Raw genomic sequence first — 21649 nt, forward strand, 5'->3', positions numbered from 1 at the left:
GGAGGCTGAGGTGGGTGGATCACAAGGTCAAGAGATCGAGACCATCCTGGTTAACATGGTGAAACCCACTACTAAAAATACAAAAATTAGCTGGGCATGGTGGTGCAGCCTGTAGTCCCAGCTACTCGGGAGGCTGAGGCAGGAGAATTGCTTGAACCCAGGAGGCGCAGGTTGCAGTGAGCCGAGATAGCACCATTGCACTCCAGCCTGGGGAACAAGAGCGAAACTCTGTCTCAAAAAAAAAAAAAATTGACCTTCTACATAATGGGAAGAAACAGTCCAACTTCACTCATAGTAAGAGAAATGCAAATTACAATTATACTGAGTTACTATTTATCATTATCAACTGGCAAAACTCAAAGACATAACAAGCCACTTTGTTGGGAGAGCTGAGGAAAACAAGCATTTTTATGCTATGGAAATGCAAATTGGTAGAGGGGAATTTGACAACGTCTAACAAAGCAAAGAATTTACCTTTCGACTTAGCAATTGCACTTCAGGAATCTACACTAAAGACACCTCCAACAATACAAAAATAGTTTGTAACTGTTAAATACTGAAAGCAACCAACATAACCATTCAAAAAAGAGTGATTAAATAAACTACGATACATCCACACTATGGTGTTTTACATTGCTGTAAAAAGAATGAGGATCATCTCTCTGAAGTAATGTACGGTGATTTCCAGAATACACTGATAGGTGAGGTGGGGGGCGGGGGGAAGCAAAGTACAAAAGAATACTCAAAGAATGTTAAATTTTGTACAAGAAAGAAGAAAACAGAAAATGTAAATACATCATTTGTATAACAAAGTGCAGAAAAAATAAAACAAAGACTAATGCAATTGGTTAGCGACAGGGAGTGGGTGGAGATGGAGTTAAAAGGATAGAAGGAGAGGAATGTCACTTCTTTGAGTAGATCTTTTTGTAGAGTTTTAACTTTGAGAATCACGTTAATCTTTTACGTATTCAACAAAAAAGAAGGAAAACCAACAAGGATGAAGAAAAAAACTATAATGGAAGATGAACAGAAAACAGATGAACCAAACTATATTTCAGATGAGTAACATAACCACATTGAAGGGCAGTTGGTGGTGGGGTAATCACCAGCCCAAGGAATTTTTGAATATAGTATTTAGACTCTTAAGTCCCCAGGTATGAATTCTAGGTGGCAGGCTTCTTTCAGCTCGAGTCATGGGTTAGCAATTCTAAAACTATTTTCTGGTTACAGCACTGAACAAATAGGTAAATATATTATAGGTAACGGAAGCTAGATTTCTCACTGTCGGAGAAGTGAGTTAGAAAGAAAAATAGGAAAAGGACAGAATGAACCCTGTAATGTTGGACTAGTATTAAATGTATCAGCATAAACTCATGCTGTTTAATATAGGCAGATAAATATAAAAAAATAACACAGGTACATGGATATACATACGTATATACAAATGTCTATTTACTAAATCTGTCTGTTGATAGGGCATATGGTAGTTCACTGGGCTAAACCTAGTAACCACACATTGATTTCTAATACCATTCTCCACTAAAAAGAACCAGGATTTCTTGAAGAAATGGCTGATTCCAGGGCTGGGGCAAGGCAAATACAAGATAAATCTAGAATATTCTATGCCACAACATAAAGAAGTACTCAAAGAATGATGAGGATATCACGAAAGGACATGGGAGCTGGCTTGAAGTGGCTCACACTGGAAATTTGGGACAATCTGAGCACCAAAATAATGACAGTAAAAGGTGATAAGTGATAGCCTAACAGGAATCCACTGAATTCCCACTGATATAAACAAACAAATGGGAGAGAAGAGAAAGATCCTGTTTTTAGTAGGAAAAAAAACTAGTAGATACAGAAGGAATAATGAAATTAGAAAATCATAATTGACTCATAAAAGATTATGCCAGATCTAGTGGGTTTAAGTTTAATGAGTAACAGAATATTTCCATCATTTAAAAAATTCTCCCCATCAGACATGTATTGATTATAAACAGCAGCATACAGTGTAGAAACCTGGGAGACATCACCTTAGCCAAAATATCAACGTTCACAGCACCAGTAATGGGACAAATCAATCTCATGTTCCATGATATGATACACTGAGAACATTGCTTCTATGACATTTTTGCCAAAAGTCTGTCCCTGGAATCTAATCATGAGGAAGCATCCGACAAACATCCCAGGAAATAATCAACCCATACACTTTAAACATGTGAACATCAGAAACACAGAGAGACCAATGAACTCTCTTCTCTTTTAATGCCTGCTTTCTAACGGGGCACTGAGAAAAGATGATACAGGAGGAGAAAAAAAAAAAAAGATTCGGTACCATTATCACTGAAATCTTGATGCCCACAATGTATTTGTATCTGTCCTCTAATTCTCTGCAGACCTATCTTAACTGGAATGTTAAATGACTATTCTTGAATTATCTTTATCTCTCTGCAATATGTCAAGAAACTTTTCTGCCACTAACCATAGGCTGCTACCAAATGGAAGACCAGTGGGTATACGGTAGGTGTGATGGGGGAAGGGTGGGTACAACCTGAAGCCCAACTGGAACCATCAACACTCAGGCTCCTTGACCCTGCTGCAGCTTTCCATTCACCCATGAGAAGAGAGAGTAGGAAAAAGCAATGGAAATGAGGGAAAGCTGAGATTTATTAAATACCTATCACACCAAACACTGCAACATATTACTTCATTTAACCTTCAGACGGTACAGAAACTGAGTATGAAGTCTGAGCAGGTTCAACAGTTTGTAGAAAAAGGACTCTCAGCAAATAACTCCTGGAGCTTTGACCAGAACCCAGTGAGTGATTTAAACCTGTGCTCAAAATATTCCCCATGCCACTCTTCCTCTCTAGCAACAGTGCCTCTGTGAATTGTCTAAATATATAATTCTCTTGCCTTATTTTAAGAAGACCACTTTTCTTTATTGGAATTTTCAAAATTACACAAAAGTAGAAAGAAGAGGGTGTAACAATTCCCATCTGCCCATTACTCAACTCTACCAATATGCCCTTGTTTCTCCTATTCTTGTCCTTATTTCTGGAATACTTAAAAATAAATCCGCCTGTAATCCCAGCACTTTGGGAGGCCGAGGCGGGTGGATCACGAGGTCAAGAGATCGAGACCATCCTGGTCAACATGGTGAAACCCCGTCTCTACTAAAAATACAAAACATTAGCTGGGCATGGTGGCGCATGCCTGTAATCCCAGCTACTCAGGAGGCTGAGGCAGGAGAATTGACTAAACCCAGGAGGCGGAGGTTGCGGCGAGCCGAAATCGGGCCATTGCACTCCAGCCTGGGTAACAGGAGTGAAACTCCGTCTCAAAAAATAAATAAATAAAATAAATAAATCCTAGACACTTGAACTTCAGAATGTCTCTAACAAATCAGAACTTAAAAATAATTTTAACATTACTACATCTAAAACATTCTTTACTAACATTGAATGCCCAATGCTTCACATTTCTCTGATAATCTTAAAAATACTTTTAGAGGTTAGCTTAAATCAAGATCCTAGCAAAGTCTACATATTACTTTAGGAAGATGGGTTGCAGTGTAGACCAGTTCCCTTCCCCCTCCTCCTATTTTTTTTTTTTTATGCTATTTATATGTTGAAGAAACTAGGTCATTTGTTCTATGGAATTTCTTATATCCTGAATCCAGTCCTTATAGTCAATAGAATGTATTTCTCTATCTCCCTTACTTCCCGTAAAGTGTTAGAGGCGTGACCAAATTGTGGTTCACCTTTTCTCGCTGTTGTTTAAAGAATGCTCAGGTGGTACTGTCTGCTCTCTACTGCATCTGCAGGAGACATTTACTGTCCAGTTGTCTTCTATTAGGATTAATATTACAATAGGTTTTCTACATCCTCAGGCGATTTGTGTTCTTAGAAGCTTGTTCAACACCATATATTCACGTAACATGCACATGATGCTCAAGCCACCACGTTTACCAAGAGGTGACTGAGAAACACCAAAGTTTATCACTCAGCAGCCTGTGAAAGAGGGCAGGAATTTTTCCTCTGGTAGATAAGAGGCCAAAAACTAAAGAAGAGATGAAGGATTTGGCTAGAGATGAAGAGGAGGCCAGAAGTTGAGCACAGTATAGCATTAAATGTTTCTAAATAAACTTACGGAGAATTCTTAATTTTATAATGTTAGTTCACCTAAAAAGCCTTACAATTTTTTTCATCTTTCTTGCTTAAGAAAAGTACTGACACCTAAATCAAAGGTTTTTAACCTTTACTGCAAAAGAGATTTTCCCAGGAAGCTTTTAAGATACTGAGGCCTGGGTTCCACCTAACCAATTTTGATACAACTGGTCTAGGATGGTAACTGGGTTTATGGTATTGTTTACTGCTTGGGGGCTCTAACATGCAGCTATAATTGAGAACCACTGTTCTTAATCAAGAACAAAAACAATGGCAACTAACATTTACTAAGCAGATATTATGTGTTAAGTAGTGTTCACTGTTCTAAGCATGTTACCCATACTAGTTCATTCCCTGTATTTTTTACAAGGGAAAAAACTGAGAGGTCAGTTAATCTGGCCAAAATCGCACATCAGGCTGATGAGAGTTATGCTTTAATCCCAGGAAGTCTGGATCCAAAACCCATGCTTTAAATTACCATGCTATACCGTCTCCTAAGCGTGAGTTATATTTTTATTCTTCAAATGCAACTAAAACTATGAAAGAAAAACATTTAAAAAGAAGAGATAATTTCCTCCTTCTTAGTAGTACGGTGGCATCTTGGGAAACAGTACCAATATGTGTTTATTAGGAAAGTAAATAAAGTAAACAGATAAGAGTCTTCTCTTCCCAAAAGATTCCAATTCAAATTTCCACACATATTCAATAATTTCCCACACAGCACCTTACATGGCATGGTTATTTAATGCTAACATCAAAAAATACATAATTGAGGCAATGATGTATCTACATGTACATTTACAAAAAAAAAAGTCCTACCTATTTCAGTTCTGCTGACTCCAATTCCGTTATAAATTCTCAAGTAATTAAAGTGACAAGAGTCAGAATCTTCAATGTCAAAGTCACCAAATTTGATGCGAACTCTCTCTCCCATCTTTACACGGATCTCCCATTCACAAACAGTGCTGTTGGGATAGGTTTGTGGGTAGTTTATGGAGGTAAGGGTTCCACTCTCAGGGCCTAGTACAGTGTGTCCACATCCATCACCTTTAAAAAAAAGTTAAAAGAATGATAAATTATTCTCACATCTTTAACTTACACTATAATAATGATTTTTGTGAAGATTTAAAAATATGTATGACATCAAATATTTTATACCACCCATACATTCTATTTTAATTTTTTAAATGGACAAATAATTGTACATACTCATGGGGTTCACAGTGATGCTCTGATAATGTATAGGGATCGGATCAGGGCAATTAGCAAATGAATCATTTCAAACATTTATCATTTGTTTGTGTTACCTGAAACTATATAATATTGTTAACTAAAGCCACCCTGCAGCGGTAGATTCCTCCTATCTAGCTGTAACTTTGTATCCTTTAACAAATCACAAGAACTGACATTGTTCTTAGGGTATCTATCACAGGAGCCAAGAGAAGTCAGGTTAGGTCAAAATAATCAGCAGTTACCTATATAAGTTCAAGGAGACTTCAATTCTGAACAAATAAAAGTAAATATAAATTAGTGGTCATTAAATACACATATACGTTATGAAAAATCCAATCTTCAGAAGAACAGCAACTTACAGTAATTGTTCAAAAAGTTAATGTAAAATATAAAAATATGTGATCAGCTTCATCAATTTATAAATAATGAACTAAAATATCTGTGCGAAGCTGATTATTTCTAAAAAATACCAAATATGTACTAACAATTATGCAGATTACTAACTATATTACAGACTACAAGGCACTCCTTCCTGAAGTCATTAACGCAATATTTAATGAGGTTCAATTACATATTTACTGAAATTTGACTTTTTACTAGTCCCTCCTGCATACCTTATTTTTTCCCCTATAGAATAAGGGAGAAGTAACAGTTTAATGGCTTATTAAAGATGAGAAAATAATGACCTTCACATCTTGGCAGCAGCATTATTTGCTCCAGAAATTTATTCAGCAGCTAGATACAGGAACTTAAATAACAACATATTTGTAAAAATGAAATATTTGCACTCTTTATCAGAACGTTTGTATTTTGTTTTTACTGAGCACCCAGAAGGAAAAATCAATGTTCATTTAGAAGTTTCAGTAGCTGCTCCAATTGTACTGTTCCGCATTCCGTAACAATGAGATTCAAACAGATCTCTTTTTAGTAGGATGATGAATATATCCTTTTAAAATAATAGCATTTTGTCCTTCAAAAGAGTTACATGTAAATCATCTTTTGGAATAGTACAGCACTTACACTAAAACTCTATTAGAAGTGACAGTGCTGAGTTTCAAACTCAATATGAACACAGGGCTGTGGCAGAACCTTCTATCTTATTTTTAAGAATAATGTAGTACTAACATTTGCTAGAAAAGATGAAAGCTTTTCTAGCAATGTCTACAACTTTGCAGTGGCAGGCTGTCACACTTAAGGTATTCCCCACAGGCTACTATTCAACTTAACATTGTCATTTAAAAATGAATTTTACAAAGAGTACAAACAGAACGTTAGGAGTAATTTTTAGATGTCTTATGCTCATGGATTCTAAATAAATACACAAAACATTTATTGCCCTTTCCAACACGAAGGTTAATTTCTACAAAAGTTAACAAAAGAAATATTAACTGATAAAAAAACAGGACTTTTGCATGCATGCTGATGAAGAAAATAATAACAGAGTTGTCTTTTTTCAGAATCTTGTGTAGGGGGAGGGCAGGAACAGTCCACAAGTAACGTGCCAAGAATGCTCTAAAATATGTGATGCAGTTTGGAGCTTCTTCCTCTTGCAAGCAAGATGATATGCACCAGAAACTAGTTAACAACAGGTCTCCAATCTACAGCAATGAACAAGTTTGAATGTTTTGTGTCTCAAAAAATATTTGACAAGTTTAACCTGACTGTGTAAATAGCTTAACTAAGCACCTACTGCTATGAAGTACATGTTTAGAAGATTCCAGTTCAAAAGGGAAGGCTAGGCATATATATATATTCATATGTTTTTCTCTTATTCCAAAAGAAATACCTTGTACATTGTGACCCTATACACCCTGCATGCATGCTCATGACCCACTAAAGTATTTCATGACCCCTTAATAGGTCCCCAGCTGCAATCTGAAAAACACTGTGCTAGGCAGGCAAAGGTCTCAACACTGAATCTGCAAATCAAAGAAAGACCTTGTTTTCATTTTCACCCCTAAATTACTAATGTGTTTCCAAGTTTATTTTTACATAAGATATACCAAGATACTTAAAATACAACAAAATATTTAAAAGTAGAACTAAAATTGGGAAAACATTCTTGACCAACCAATTATCTAATACACTTAAGAGTAGTGATTCTCAAAAGGGGGTTGCAGGACAGAGGGGAAGAGAACCCCATAGAGGCAATATTACCTCCCATTTGGCAGTGTCTTGAGACATTTTTCGGTCACAACTGGAGGAGGAGGAGTGTTATTGGCATCTAGTAGGTAGAGACCAGAAAAGCTGCTAAAACATCTTATGCACAGGACAGTCCCCCAGAACAAAGAATGATCAACCTTAACAGTGAATAGTGCTGAGGTTAAGTACTGACTTAGAGTCAAGGCTAGCATATCTCAGAAAACAAGATCTGGTTTAATTCTTGGCGAGGTTCCATTTGGCCCAAAGGGTAATGCTGTTCTATTCACTAAGGGAACAGTTTTCCCCCAAAGATCAGCAGTTATACTAAAGAGTTTTATGTTCCCACTTTCCAATTTTTTAAAAAGTAAATGGAATGCTTTATTTTTATTTACATTAAAGAAGAAATATTATTTTTGTTAGTCTACAGATCTCAAATGATATTTTTTTCTGGGTTAGAAGATCTTAACATTAGGAGGGAAAGCGAGCTAACAGTAATCATTCCTGACTGCTGTGAATTCTGAGAAGCTCTGTACACAGGGAAGAATAATGATCTGTGACCAGGCTACATCACCTACTATTACTCATTTTCACAAGGCATAATTGACAAACAGCATAACTATTACTGGAAAAACAACATTCACAGGACCAATCCATACATTCTCACCAACAACTCCAACTTTACCAACTTTTGCTCCTCCAAACTCTACCAGCACTATCACTGACAGCTTCTCTTTCTCCTCCTTCCCCACATGGTCTCCACCAGACTATGACTGATCACAAAGGGTAGAAGCCTGTTAACGTAATTTTTGAATTTTAATTTTATTTCAATGAAGACAAAACACTGGAATTTGATCTTACTGCTTCTTTGTTTGGCTGCACATTTATCTAGGGAATTACTCATAGAACATGTGTTCACTTCCTCTGAAGAGTGTAAGGTCAGATGTGTTCAGCCAGATACAAATTTTGTTATTATTCCAGGAAAAGAACTTTTTTTTTTTTTTTTACTACTTATCTCTAGAGAAAAGAGAAAGAAATTAATCATATTTAAATGACAACGACTTAATATAACAAAGAATGCATGCTTTTTTAGGCCACTCTAATTAAGCTCCAAATCAAGTGTGTTTTTTGTTTAAGTACGTGCTTGTGATGCTGACTCCATATGACCTTCCAGCCACCCCCAGATTTTGGCCATATTACTAGTAAGTTGTATTAATTATATTCTTATATATATTACTGAATTTTAATAATATGAACATTGTGATTTCCAAAATTATTTGCTTTAACAGCAAATACAAATGCAGGATATGCTTGCACAACTATACCAAAAATGTAGAGCAAAGATTTAAACTTTTCCAATGAGGTTTCAAGGTTTTTTTTTTTTTTTTTGGTGTGCTGGTGAGTCTGACTATACTTGCTCTAAGTAAGTGTCACTTCAGTCACATAATACATCTGTGAGATCTTAAAATGAGAAAGCATGGGGCTCTTAGGGAACAGAAAAGTGTTCTGAAGAGTAAGCTGCAACTATTAACTAATACATCCGATTTCATTTGGTTACAACAAAGTTTTAAATATATTATTTTAGACCAGAAGTACTGTATCAACCTTATCATTGTGAGGTTTGTTAAGCTACATTACTACAAATCTCAAATAATTCAAGGTACTACTTTAACCATTTAATTTTTTAATGCCTTTTTAAACCCTGGTAATTTTCCTTGTTCTGAAGTTTTGTCTGAAATTAATACGGCAACCACAGTTTTCTTTCATGTTCACCAAGTATATCTCTTTCTCCATCCCTAGTTTTTAAATTGTGGTAAAATATACAGAACATAAATTCAGTATTTTAAACATATTTCGCTTTTTAAAGCAGTTTTAGGTTCATCATAAAACTGAGTAGAAAGAACAGACATTTGTCACATATTCCTTGCCCCTACACTTGCACAGCCTCCTTCATTATTAACATTCGGGACTAAACTGATAGATTTGTTAACACTGATGAACCTATACTGACATCATTATCACTCCGAGTCCACAGTTCATAATAGGGTTCACCCCTTGTGTACATTCTATCGGTTTGGACAAATATATAACATGTACCCACCACTACAGTATCATACAGAGTAGTTTCGCTGCCCTAAAAATCCCATGTTCCACCTCCTCATCTTTCCCTCCCCCACAAACCCTGGCAACCACTGATCTTTTTAGGGTCTCCCTAGTTTTGCCTTTTCCAGAGCAGCATATAGTTGGAATCACACAGGCTGTGGCCTTTTTGGATTGGCTTCTTTCACTTAGTAGAATGTATTTAAGCTTCCTCCATGGTTTTTTATGGCTTGATAGCTCATTTATTTAATTTTTAAAATACTGCATAAGATGCACATGCATTCAGAGACCAAAGAGGGTCAGTGTGACAACTTGTTAAAAAAGACATTGCCCCAGCTTCATTCTTTTTTAAGCTCCAATTCACCTCTGCATGTATGGTAATTTACAAAACTGAGTAACATGAAGGAATGTGAGCTATATATAAATCCTCTTCAACTCCACCATGCACATACTCTACCTAGAATGCAATGGTTAAACAAACTGGAGTCATACAATTAATTTAAATGTCCTAACACTCACTATGACCTTGAAAAGATTACTTATTGCTGCTAAATCTCTGTTTTGCCAGGGGTAAAATGGGAATATTAACAATTCAAGCTACCAAGGGTAAGATTTAAACGACATACCATATGAAAACAACTGGTGTCAAGGTCCTAAGCCATAGCAATGTGCTCAATAAATATTTGTGAGTACTATTATTGTCATAAAAGGCCAGGACAGCTTTTGCCCATTGTTTATCGACCCAGTACACTTGGCTGCAATCTGGCTGAAGTTAACAATGGCACATTATTTTAGGAAATTTAAATTTATAGCAGCTTTAAAGCTTCTAGGGTCTTGCAGAAAGTATAAATTTATGAGAAAGTAATGATCACTCATCTCCCCAATGACCTCTACTGCAGTTCAGTAACTCACTCTCAGGACCACAACTTGGTCTTTATTTTTGCCATTACTGGAAACTACTCCCAATTCTGAAATCCTAAAAACTTTAACATCTCACACTTCTGGTTACAGTCTCCTGACCTCAAAGCTCTCTTCCACCCACTGCATACTTTCTGTGAACTGGATTTCTCTCTTTTCTCTCCATCTATTAAGCTGATCCTAGTCTCATTTCTTTCTCTACCTAGTCTGGGCCTCACGTCCAATATATTAACTACACTCTTTCTGGTACCTTCGCTTCCTAGCCACTGTATTCTTCTTAAGCATCTATCTGCCTGGCAAAAGCTCCACCCTAGATCATTAAATAATCTCTCTTTGTCAAAGAGTTGAGCACTGTAGAAAGAGAAAAAACTCACAAAACCCAGCAGATGAGTGTCATTAGAAGCAATGGGTTCCAGCCTCAGATGACACTCAAAGCCACTCAGTATTCTCTTATTTGGTGGTACTCAAAGTTAAGTCAAGGTTAGAATCACTACAGGCTAATCAAAGGTTCTCAGGCTCCTATTTCCACCTCCATGGATTCTAACATGTATGTCAGAAAAATGACCTGCAACATGGAAATAGGATTAAAAAAAAAAAAAAAGAAGTATGCAGCACATCCTCTAAATGTCAGAAAAAGCAAAAGCCACTCCAAGTTACAGAGCAAAATAATTACCACTTGCTATCTAATGCTGACTAAGGTTGCAGTCTTGGTTATGTGTTAACTTACAGACTGCTGTTTGGTAAAGATGCATATAATTTCTGCATAGTTGAAAAAGTAACCACAAGGTAACAGTTTAAGGCCCTGCTGGCCATTAATCAGTTTTAGCCATCTAACGTAGCAATCATATCCTAACATTGCCTGTAAACACCTAGCTTCTCAAATACTCTTTGGACAGTTTTATCATTTTGCTGATTCCCTCATTAATGAATGGGCTGAACAAAGTAATTGGTGTGTTCATCTTATATTTGCCTGACAATCATGATTTTGCCTTTTTTGCAAATTATAACCTGTAATGTAGCTCTTCAGTGGGGCCTTGGATCTGCACTTTTATAAACCTGAAAACACCATGGGCAACAACTAAAAACACAAAAAACCTCTTTCCACCTGGTGTCCTCTCACCACTCCACATCTGCCATCTGTTTTCTCACTTTTTCCTTCTTATACATAGAGATTTCTTTAGTTGCCTATGCTGGATGTCTTACTTCTTTGTCTCCTGTTCTAATGTCAATGCACTGCCAATTCATCTTCAAGACTGTTGCGGGTTGAACTGCGTCCCTCAAAAAGATATGTTCAAGTCCTAATTTTTGGTACCTACAAATGTGACCTTATCTGGAAAATGGGCTTTGCAAATGTAATCAAGTTAAAATGAGGTCATTCTGGATTTAGGCTAGGCCCTAATCCAACAACTGTTGTTTTCTAAGCAGAGGAAAGTTTAGACACAGATGCAGGGAGAACCACATGTAACCACAGAGGCAGAGATTGGAGTGATGCATTACAAGCCAAGGAATGCTAAGGGTTGCAATCACCAAAAGCTAGAAAGAGGTAAGATCCTACTCTAGAGTCTTAGGAAAGAGCATGGCCCTCTGCACACCCTAATGTCAGAATTCTAGCCTCCATAACTGTGAGACAATAAATTTAAGTCACCTAAGTTTGTGGTACTTTGTTACACAGCCCTAGGAAACAAATACACAGATCTACATATCCAGTGAAACTTTTCACTAAAGCAGCCACTTTCTGAGCTGCCAAAAGCCAATGAAGAATTTTCCAGCCTTATCTTTCGTGACCTTCTGCAGCATCTGGCATTGCTGGCACTTCTTTCTCTCGCTTCCTTCTCCCTTCCTTCACATCTCCCCTCCATCCTTAAAACTCTCTTCCCATGTCTTAGTCCCTTTAACCCTCCAATTGCATCTCGCAGACACCTTAACTGTATGTAGCCCTGATACTACTGACTGTTGATGCTGCTGTTCTCAGAGTTCTTTCCCCACTCTGTATTCTACATGGGCAATCTCACCTACTCCTTGACTTCTGTTATCACCAAATGGAGAAAGCTCCAAAGTCTTCAATCGTATCTATATACATATTAAGAACTTTTGCAGAAGTTCTACAGCATTTGAAACTTCCCATGTCCTACGCATTCAATGATAAACCTCCACATGCCTGGCAGTGTGCTACTAGGTACTAGGAAGAACAGTAAGAATGTCAAACAAGGCCCCTGTCCTTACAGAGTTTACAATCTAGGGAGTAAGACTGAGAGAGTCATTTCAGGGATGATGAGTACTAAAGAGAAGTAATGAGTGCTTCAGAGAGACAGAGACAGAGAGACACACACAGAGAGAGAGAGAGAGAGAGAGAGAGCGAACACAGCTAGGCAGAAATCCTGGTGAATGAGAGAAGTGGAAAGCAGGACGAGGAAGAAGATTCTCCAGAATGAAAAATCTCAACATTATAAACTGACTTTTGGCTCTCTCAAATTTAACTGGTCATTATATTTTATACTTGTTTTTTCTTTTTTGAGACAGAGTCTCACTCTGTCACCAGGCGCCAGGCAGGAGTGCAGTGGCGCGACCTCGGCTCACTGCAACCTCCGCCTCCTGGGTTCAAGCAACTCTCCTGCCTCAGCTTTCCAAGTAGCTGGGACTACAGGCGAGCGCCACCACACCCAGCTAATTTTTTTGTATGTTTAGTAGAGATGGGGTTTCACCATGTTGGCCAGGATGGTCTTGATCTCTTGACCTCGTGATCTGCCCGCCTTGGCCTCCCAAAGTGTTGGGATTACAGGCGTAAGCCACCATGCCCGGCCTATATTTTATATTTTCTATCTCCTTAGCAGCTCTAAATTTAGTCCCTCTGAACAAGTGCAGGCCCTTGAAAAGTTCTCTAACAGGTTTCCCCACTTTCTATGTTTCCTTCCTCTAATCCACTGTCTACACTCCAGCCAGAGTTTCTTAAATACTAACTGGGTCATGTAGGTCCCTTATTTAGAAATCCTTTAACTGTTTTCTACTGATGATACAACAAAGTTCAAACTCTTCGGCCAGGATACAAAGTCTATCATAATCTGGCCCCTGATTCCCTTTCTGGTCTCATCTCCTCACTTTTCCCACAACCTCTTTGTTCCACAGTCCTGAACTATAGGTGACTTCCCACCTGCTCCATGCTCTCACCTCTGTGCCAATGCACTTGACATTCCACTCTGCCAAGAATAACGTCCCGCCTCCTCCTTTTATCCACGTAGCAAATACCTACTCAATGTTATTTTCTCTGTGAAACCTTTCTGAAGCTCCTGGTCTTTCTCCCAATTTCCGTAATAATAATCTCTTTCTGTGCTTAATATGCTTAATTATGCATATTTATGTCAGTTTACCATATCAAACTGTAAAATTCTGTTAGGAAAGCAAAGCATACTATTCACCTTCATCAGCATACACACAGAAACAAAACATACAAGGCTCCTAACACATGCTGTTGAATGAGAAACCCAAACTAATTTTTTTTTTTTTTTTTGGAGACAGAGTTTCGCTCTTGTTACCCAGGCTGGAGTGCAATGGCGTGATCTCGGCTCACTGCAACCTCCGCCTCCTGGGTTCAAGCAATTCTCCTGCCTCAGCCTCCTGAGTAGCTGGGATTACTACACGCCACCATGCCCAGCTAATTTTTTGTAGTTTTAGTAGAGACGGGGTTTCACCATGTTGACCAGGATGGTCTCGATATCTTGACCTCGTGATCCACCCGCCTCGGCCTCCCAAAGTGCTGGGATTACAGGCTTGAGCCACCGCGCCCGGCCTCAAACTAATGTTATGATAGACAACTAACACATTAGAAAGTGCATAGGCTTTGGAGTCCAACAGACTTAGATTCAAATTCCAGGCATGCAAGTTTTCGAGATCCTGAGCACTTAACCTCCACAAGCCTACATACCCTAACCAGTACTCTGGTGGGGATGCAACTGCCTCGTGGATGAGGATACCATCACCCATCTCCCAAGATAAATGCAAAGGTTCAATGAGAACTTCTTTAAAATATAGTGCACTCCTTATATATGTAACACTCTTTCTCCTAGAAGAGGATGCCTCTGTTTAGCTAGTACCCCACCTTATCGTCCTCTGAGACGCACACTGCAGTTTCCCAACAGCTTTATATGACCTCATGCCCCTTGGTTATTTGACTGGTCCAAGAGTGGGTACTGACTCACACTAGGCCAACATGAGGCCAGCTCACCCTTTCCTCCAATTACTGGATCCTGTACAACAGGGAAAATCCAGAATCTCTCTGTGTTAAAACTGCAAGCCTTGGGGATTGCCAGCAGCCAAGATTCCTTCCACAGAGAGAAAGCCAGACTGAAGCGAGAGAAGAACTAAGCTGAGTCCTTGGTTCGTGAAGTCTAGCTGCATTCCTGCTTTCTCCTTGACTTAGGTTGGTTTGGCTTTAACAAAAATTCCATCAGTTACCTCACAATCCTCCCAATACTTTCTTCTTCTACCTTAAGCAGTTATGGTTTTCCGTTCTCTATGACCTCAAAAGTCCTAACTAAAACACTCTTCCTCTATGCAGGCAACAGAATGTCCACCTCATATCCAGACCTATAAAGTTGGCTTTGAAGATGCCAAGAGTAGCCAGGAACAAAGGCATGTCAGGATAGAAGAGATAAACCATAAGCCTGAAAATGATCTGAGATAGTGGGGATCAAAAACATTGAAATATATCAATAGGTGGAAGGTTGGAGAGGTGGAGCAACAGTCAAAAAGGAGAGCACAAAACCCATGTTAAGGTTCCGGTGAGCCGGAGGCCCTTAATAAACAAATTATTGTGAACAATCATGCCTTTCTGTCACATTCCTCTACTGCATGCTCTGACTCCTCTCACTGAGCTAGGGGTAGAACAATACCTGGGGAAAAGGGGAAGAGGGATGGAAAAGTGAGTCTTAGTGGAAAGGAAACATTTTAAAATGGAAAGTTTAACTGCAGAGTAAAGTGAAACAAAATTTTCTTTCACATATCCATCCACTCATTGAACAAGAATTTACTTGCTATCCAGATTCCATCCCAGCCTTATTACATTCTAAAAAGAAAGATGAGTTACATATTTTAAAACATTCAGAGTGGTAAGTGGATGTCAAAATTCAACAAGGCTATTATTTAAATCCATGTATGTCTGAGTCCAAAGCCTCCAGATTTTCAGACCACTGTGGCCAAAAAACAAAACATAACACAAAACAAAACAAAACAAAAAAAATCCCACAACTAATAATAATGAAGATAAAGCTGCTTGGTTTTTCAAACTAAACAAAAACCAAAACGAACAAAAATCTGACAGTTTAAATGGCAGTTTCAGTAAAGCAGAAACGAAACTCTTGCCTTTTTATTGCAATAAAAATAACTTAAACAATAAAGTATTAAACAATAATTTAAAAATAATTTAACAAATATCTGCTGTGTGCCAGTCACTAAGAAAATATACAGCACGGATGCAGACGGCCATTTAGAAAGTTTGTCACTGAAAAAAAAACAGAATATAAGGCACCTGGAAAACAACTGAAAAAAGGGATGTGTAAAAGCCAGTGGCATTTTCAGCACGTTTCCAGATATAAAGTACAAGCACCACAGAAGTATAAAGCATACCAAAACAAAATTAATGTTCCCCAATGAAGCGGCGCTCTGATAAAGAGGAAGAGGACAAGGTTTCTGGCAGGAGGGAGTCACACCGTACAATTAGGAGAAGGGCAGGAGTTTGCCTGGAACAAATCAGCTCTACAAAGTGATAGTCTGCTGGGTAGTAATTCCCACTGGCAATTTGATTAGCCAGTCCTCATTTGTGGCAGATGTAATCATGATGGCCACATGATTTAGTCTTGTAACTATGAGCTGTACAGAACCAGAGAAGGCAGACAGTGGAGATTATCATGTGGGCCCAAGTATGGGAACTGTCCAAGACCCGGGAAACAGCATTGTTGAGACAATAGATCTGGGGTACCTGAGCTGGGAAGAGAAAATCAAACCTAGCAAAAGACAAATGAACCTAGTAAAAGAGGAAGCACCTGAGGCTAATGTCAAGCCTAACATCGCAGTTATAAGCTTGTTTATCTGCCCCTCAATGGGAAGTCCTCCACCATACTGTCTCCACCAATCTTTCCAGCCTCCATTTCTTATTACTTTTCTATTACACCAGATTACTGAAGCTACTTGAATGTTCCCCAGGACTATACCCTGGAAAGAAAAAGGAGACAGGCAACTAACTACTAGAACAAAAACCAGGGGGACTTTTATAATACTGACAATGTCTATTGAAGTCAGAAGCTGAAACAGCATGCAAAAGAGAGTTTGCCCAAATTGCTGGCACTGATTTAAGCTGTCACTGTTCTTTTGTTTTAAGATGGGGTTTCACCATGATCGCCAAGCTGGTCTTGAACCCTTGACCTCAGGTGATCCACCCACCTCAGCCTCCCAAAGTGGTAGGATTACAGGCGTGAGCTACCACGCCCAGCCTTGCTGTCACTGTTCTTAAGGATGACCAGAGGAGAGGAGCAGAGCTTTCTAAGAAGCAGCCGTGTCTATTTTCAGTTTCAGCTCGAGGGACTCCTCTCATAGCCAAGGGGGTGCATCAATATATAACCTACTTATAACCTTCCTTAGTTATTACAGTAGGTGTCTCCTGCTTCTCCAGGAGTGGTGAGTTCTCTCTGCCTTACATAATCTTCTGTTATCCTTCCTTGGTTTATTACATATATCCCAGCTTGAAGATAATTACTTTCTCAAATAGACTGTAGGTTCTCTGAAGATCATAACAATGTTTTACTCTTCTCTAATGTCTCAGGACTGTACTGAGAATGTGCACACTCTCTTGAGAATTTATAGTTGGTACCCCTTCATACTGATAGTTCCTAATGAGAGCATTGATAAAGAGTACCAATATCTTCTCTCTGATACCAGGCAATTCTGTTTGAGGGCAAGGTTGCATGCCCCCTACTCAAAGACAGCCTTGCAGGGAATTCTGGGCCACATTCCTTAAAAAGCAGTTGAGGGAACTTGCAACTTGGGGTTCTCGCATAATTCAAGTAGTGAATCCAAGTTTTTGTTTCAACTATATACCCATCAGGGTACATACACATCAGCTGGTAAGTGATGTTTTAATAACCCTTGGGAATCACCCAGTATCTCATCAGCTTCAGTGGGCACCACACTGGCACTCATTAGATACTAGTTTATTTGAATATCTGTATTTTCTGTCCTCATAGGTTATACTAATTTAACAGAAATAATGAACTGAAATTTTATCATGATCTTTGTTTCTAAACTAACACTTTGAACTGAAATACTTTATCAAAGATTTTTTCCAGAGTGAAGACTACAACGGCTCTGAACAATATAGTAATTACTTCATAAATACTGAATGTCTTATAATTTTGCATTTTGAAATTTTTGTCTTGCTGTATTTTGTACATATGCTTATGTGTGTTAAATTAGTCTACAAATTAATTTTACATGAACACACTATTAAAATTACTTAAGATTATGCAGCTATGTGAATGTGTAATAGAAAGGAAATTTAAAATTATAATTTGATGCATTAGAAGACAGAACTGTGAATAATTATCTATGTTTTTAGTTTTGATTAATAATCATTGTTATCTATAAAATATTTTAAAATAAATACAAAGTGCTATGGCCATAAAGTTGTTATTAAAAAAACTGAATCCAGGAGCCACATCAGAAAAATTGCCAACTTGTCTCACTTCATATTTCAACAATCACATTTGGCAAATAGCACTATCTTCATGAAGCTTTTCCTAAACCTTCTACTGTTATGTCATCATCATTCCACATCCTTGCAACTAATCAAGAAGTAAAAGCAGAAACTGTCTACTGGTATGCATTCATTTAATGTCCAACATTACTACCTGAGCTTCACATCCCAGTGTCGCTTTGCTAAGTGTGGTCGTAAATTTAAAATCTACTCCGATGTAAATCTAGCCCTTTCTCACATACATGTTCTGATTATTAACTTTCGGAAATTAATTCATGTGTCGTTTTAATTCTAGTACTGGTACTTTTACTTATACCGATTGCACCATTTTAAGATTTTTTTTCATGTTTGTCTTTTAAAATGAAGCTCAGATGTTCAAAGGAATTAACTATCCTCAGAGAAAATAATGTGTTCTTTTTGTTTCTAACATTGAGAAATCTACCTGTAATTTACCTGCAATCTTATAATCAAGTTTTCATTTACCAGTTTCAAAAATGTGGAGTTTAAATCTGATCATTCACATGTGTGGGATGTGTGCTGTTTCTAATTTTATTCTTTTAATTAATTAGAAATAACAGCGAGAAGATTTTTTTTTTTTTTTTTGCTTCTGAACAAAATTGCATAAGAGCCCTAATGTTTTCTCAAAGACAAGACAATGGAAATTTCTAAATTAACCTCATGTCAACATGAGAAATAATTACAAATGTTTATTTGCAGACAGAATTTTTTATTTTCTGGAAACTTACAAATATTGTTCAAAAATGTTTTCCTGCATCACAAGCAAATAAAGACATAAATATAAACTTTTTCACATATTGGTTCCAAATATGAACAAATAACTGAATCATCCTTTTTAAGAATGAACCTGACAAATCAGGTTTAATCTGCATTTCACAGATTAGCAAAGAAAAACTAGTATATTCACAACACGTTATATATTAATAGGCCTAAACAAATCAGGCTTAATGGATTTTAAAAATTAATTCCCTGGTATTTCACCATGTTCAAATTACATTCTAAAAGAGAAAGTAGGCAAGGCTTCCAGGATATAAATGAGGAAGCTGAGTTCCTGAGATGAAGTAACCCAAATTCCCACAGTCATAATGGAAACCAGTGACATAAATTCAATCATATAGTAGACCATCAACTTTCTATAAATTTAATATGGTAGCAGATATGCTACCAGCATAAGTTTCACCAATTTAAATATTTGAGATGTACATTTTACAGAAAAAAAAGTCAATAAAAAAGATTTCAAAGACGAACTTCTTGATATCCAACTTAGAACTCTACACAAATACAAGCCATATGTGAAACATCAACATAATAGAGGTAAACACACAATACATTTGTACACTTATGAATGAAACAGGACTGGTTAAAATATATCCATGGTGAAAATTAGATGTTTTCAAACTAATCATACATTTTATTATGAGCCAAATAAAAAGAAAGGTCATTGTGAACAGAAAAGTCCATTCAGGAATACCTATGTATGGCATTAATTGGAATGAAGGTAGTAATATATTCTACTTCTAAATGGTGTCAGAAAGAAAAATGACACTGAAGCACATTTCTACCTCAACATACATACCAGATGCATTTCTACCTTCATTTGTCAAATGAAGAACAAATCTAACAAAAAAACTTTTTTGCGGTTTGATTTTTATTCTGACTATATGCAATTTGCAGAAAATTTAGAAAAGCATAAAGAAATGTCCCACAATTTTACCACTAAAAGACAACTGTCAACAGTTTATTATTTCCTTCCAGTCTTCTTAAGACTTCTTACAAAGTAAAAACTACCTTGTAACTGAACATTACAACATGTGGAAATCCCCATTATTAAAAACGCTAAAGGTGTTTTGAAACGCTTCTCCTTTTGAAATCAGACTTCTTTTCAGGTTACGTGAGGGAATATCAACAGGCCTTAAAGAATATCTGTTAAGCTGGGAAGACTGGCTTAAAAGGAATTCCACCACAGCCTGCATTAGGGTCCCTTGGGCAAAACACTTATTTTTTAAAAATTAGGGAATTCAAATCTCAAATAATTCTTGAGTTTTCAGATGATGTGTACATTAGCTCTCAATTTATCAACTTAGTAAGATCAATGATAATCATTTACAGCTATTTTAAGCTTTTCCGTTTGCAAAATTCCTGCATACTATCATTTCATTTATATTAAGCTATGATACATATACATTCTCATACTGATGTAGAAAACTGAGGTACAAAGAGATTAAATATTAAATAATTTAACAAAATTTATCCAAGCAATTTAGAAGAACAGAACCAAAAAAGAAAGTATTTTAATTACCGAAATCATTTCTATTTGTGTTGGTGTTTATGTAAGTTGACATTGTGAAAGAGAAATGTATTTGTTAAAATCCTCTGGTAAAAAAAATTACATTAAACCTTTAAAAAATGAAGTAATTCTCAAAAAAAAAAAAAAAATGAAGTAATGCCCTGCATGTCTGATTAGACCGGCCTTTTCTAAAAACAAGGCAATCCCTCATTTGGAAGGGAGACATGTAACTGATCCTATACTGTTCCAAGACTTTTTTCTAATAACTTGATACAAACACTACCAGATCTAGAAACAAGCAAAACAGAGTACTCAGCCTATGGAGTAATATGCCTTCCTGCATCAATGAACCTTATATTCTTCGTGTCTCAATTTCCTTACCTTTGAACTGGGATAACAGCAACTATCTCAGCTGATTGTAGTGAAGATTCAAGGAGGTAATAAACACAAACCACTTAGTCTAGTCGTGCCTGCCACAAAGTAAGCCCTAAGTGCTAGCGACACATATAAGCCTGCTTTTCCCACTACCAGGAGTGAAATACATACGTAAGTTCTGAAACTACAATGAAGAGAAGGATTTCACACTTTAATACATTAAATGCTGATGATGTCCAACAATTTAAGAAGACGATCTATCTAAAACCTAAATGCTAAGCATCTAAATTTTCAGTTACTCTGTAGAGAAATGTGGCTAGATCTAAGGGATCAGTGTGTCAAATACGTTTCTTCCTTATAGTTAGAGAGATTATATTTCCACGTCTGCCAAAGTTCAGCTTCTTAATGACAGGCCATGATTCCATACTTTACTAAAAACCATGACAGCACCATACAGCTGGGCTTGGTCAGGCAAGGTGGCTCACACCTGTAATCCCAGCACTTTGGGAGGCTGAGGTAGGAGGATCACCTGAGGTCAGGAACTCGAGATCAGCCTGGCCAACACGGTGAAACCCCCGTCTCTACTACAAATACAAAAATTAGCTAGGCGTGGTGGCAGGCGCCTGTAATCCCAGCTACTTGGGAGGCTGAGGCAGGAGAATCGCTTGA

The 21649-nt window shown here is 37.4% G+C and overlaps 1 protein-coding gene across 2 annotated transcripts in view; it reads right to left on the reverse strand.

Moving 5' to 3' along the window:
- Positions 1-21649, reverse strand: part of DCBLD2 (discoidin, CUB and LCCL domain containing 2) — a 98650-nt gene that overhangs the window by 75172 nt on the left and 1829 nt on the right. For both annotated transcript variants that reach the window (XM_017506356.2, XM_017506358.2), the window contains exon 2: positions 4989-5216. In XM_017506356.2, coding sequence (XP_017361845.1) covers positions 4989-5216 — 228 coding nt within the window. The remainder of the gene's footprint in view (positions 1-4988; positions 5217-21649) is intronic.

Source organism: Cebus imitator, unplaced genomic scaffold, assembly GCF_001604975.1.
Source record: "Cebus imitator isolate Cc_AM_T3 unplaced genomic scaffold, Cebus_imitator-1.0 Scaffold354, whole genome shotgun sequence".
Classification (NCBI taxonomy): domain Eukaryota; kingdom Metazoa; phylum Chordata; class Mammalia; order Primates; family Cebidae; genus Cebus; species Cebus imitator.